This window comes from Neophocaena asiaeorientalis, unplaced genomic scaffold, assembly GCF_003031525.2.
Source record: "Neophocaena asiaeorientalis asiaeorientalis breed wild unplaced genomic scaffold, Neophocaena_asiaeorientalis_V1.1 scaffold204, whole genome shotgun sequence".
Taxonomy (NCBI): Eukaryota; Metazoa; Chordata; class Mammalia; order Artiodactyla; family Phocoenidae; genus Neophocaena; species Neophocaena asiaeorientalis.
This window is the reverse complement of record NW_020173922.1, coordinates 3,365,157-3,367,004: the sequence shown is the minus strand read 5'-3', so window position 1 is coordinate 3,367,004 and position 1,848 is coordinate 3,365,157. Positions and strand designations below refer to the sequence as shown.

Sequence of the window (1,848 nt, the reverse complement as noted above, 5' to 3'; positions counted from 1 at the left end):
GTGGTATGCGGGCCTCTCACTGTTGCGGCCTCTCCCGTTGTGGAGCACAGGCTCCGGACGCGCAGGCTCAGCGGCCATGGCTCACGGGCCCAGCCACTACGCGGCATGTGGGATCTTCCCGGACCAGGGCACGAACCCGCGTCCCTCGCATCGGCAGGCGGACTCTCAACCACTGCGCCACCAGGGAAGCCCCATGGTGATGTTTTATTGGAATGTAGAGAACATATTAGTTTTTTTAAACATCTGTGTAGTTGTATGGATGTAACATATAATTTATTTGATTCATAGTACCTGTATCCACTTGAAAAGGTGATAGTATATCCTGGTTTTCTCAGAGTAGTCCTAGTTTTTTTTTAGCGGTACGCAGGCCTCTCACTGTTGTGGCCTCTCCTGTTGCGGAGCATAGGCTCCGGACGCGCAGGCTCAGCGGCCATGGCTCACGGGCCCAGCTGCTCCGCGGCATGTGGGATCTTCCCAGACCGGGGCCCGAACCCGTGTCCCCTGCATCGGCAGGCGGACTCTCAACCACTGCGCCACCAGGGAAGCCCGTCCTAGTTTATATTTGCTTTCTCATGTAATTATTAGTTGCTCCTCTTTTCACTCAAATGTATCCAGGTTTAGATGATTAATTATATGGTTATGCTATTTATTGATGGACAGTGGATTACATCCCTTCATTTGTTCTTAAACTATAAAGTAGCATCTCTTGAAAGTTTATCATACAGATTTTCATTCATTCTTATAGGTTGTTGGCTCAGATTATGTGAATTAGGAGTTTTATTTCCTGGGTAGCCCAGCTTTTATTTAAAAGGGTTTCTATACTATTGTGAACTTTTATAGATAAGTGTTTTTAATATTTGGGGATTATACCTTCCTTAGGTTGGTTGGTTGGTTTTGTTTTTTATTGAAGTATAGTTGATTTACAATATTGTGTTAGTTTCAGATGTACAGCACAGTGATTCAGTTATACATATATTTATGTAGCTATTCTTTTTCAGATTCTTTTCCCTTATAGGTCATTACAAAATATTGAGTAGAGTTCCCTGTGCTATACAGCAGGTCCTTGTTGGTTATCTATTTTATGTATAGTAGTGTGTACATGTTAATCGCAAACTCCTAATTTATTGCGCATCCTCCCCCATTGGTAACCATAAGTTTGTTTTCTATGTCTGTGCGTCTATATCTGTTTTGTAAATACATTCATTTGTATCTTTTTTTTTTTCCAAGATTCTACATAGAAACGATATCACATGATACTTGTTTTTCTCTGGCTTACTTCACTTATGATAATCTCCAAGTCCATCCATGTTGCTGCAAATGGCATTATTTCATTCTTTTTTATGGCTGAGTAATATTCCTCTGTGTGTGTGTGTGTGTGTGTGTGTGTGTGTGTGTGTGTGTGTGTGTGTTTCTGTTTATCACATCTTTATCCATTTATCTGTCAATGGACATTTAGATTGCTTCCATGTTTTGGCTATTATAAATAGTGCTGCTATGAACATTAGGGTGCATGTATCTTTTCGAATTAGAGTTTTCATCTTTTCCAGATACATGCCCAAGAGTGGGACTGCTGGATCATATGGTAGCTATTTTTAGTTTTTAAGGAACCTCCATACTGTTCTCCATAGTGGCTGTACCAATTTACATTCCCACCAACATTGTAGAAGGGTTCCTTTTTCTCCACACCCTCTCCAGCATTTATTTCTTGTAGACTTTTTGATGATGGTCATTCTGACTGCAGTGAAGTAATACCTCACTGTGGTTTTGATTTGCATTTCTCTAATAATTAGCGATGTTGAGCATTTTTTCATGTGCCTGTTGGCCATCTGTATGTATTCTTTGTTTTTT

The 1,848-nt window shown here is 40.9% G+C and overlaps 1 protein-coding gene across 6 annotated transcripts in view; it reads left to right on the top strand.

Annotated features, from left to right (window-relative positions):
• Window positions 1–1,848, top strand: part of FAM13B (family with sequence similarity 13 member B) — an 83,495-nt gene that overhangs the window by 26,194 nt on the left and 55,453 nt on the right. The window contains exon 1 of one of the 6 annotated variants that reach the window (XM_024752272.1): window positions 164–196. The exons of the other annotated variants lie outside the window; for them this stretch is intronic. Coding sequence (XP_024608040.1) covers window positions 194–196 — 3 coding nt within the window. The 5' untranslated portion in view covers window positions 164–193. Of the gene's footprint in view, window positions 1–163; window positions 197–1,848 lie in introns of those variants that run through there. 6 annotated transcript variants of the gene reach the window in all.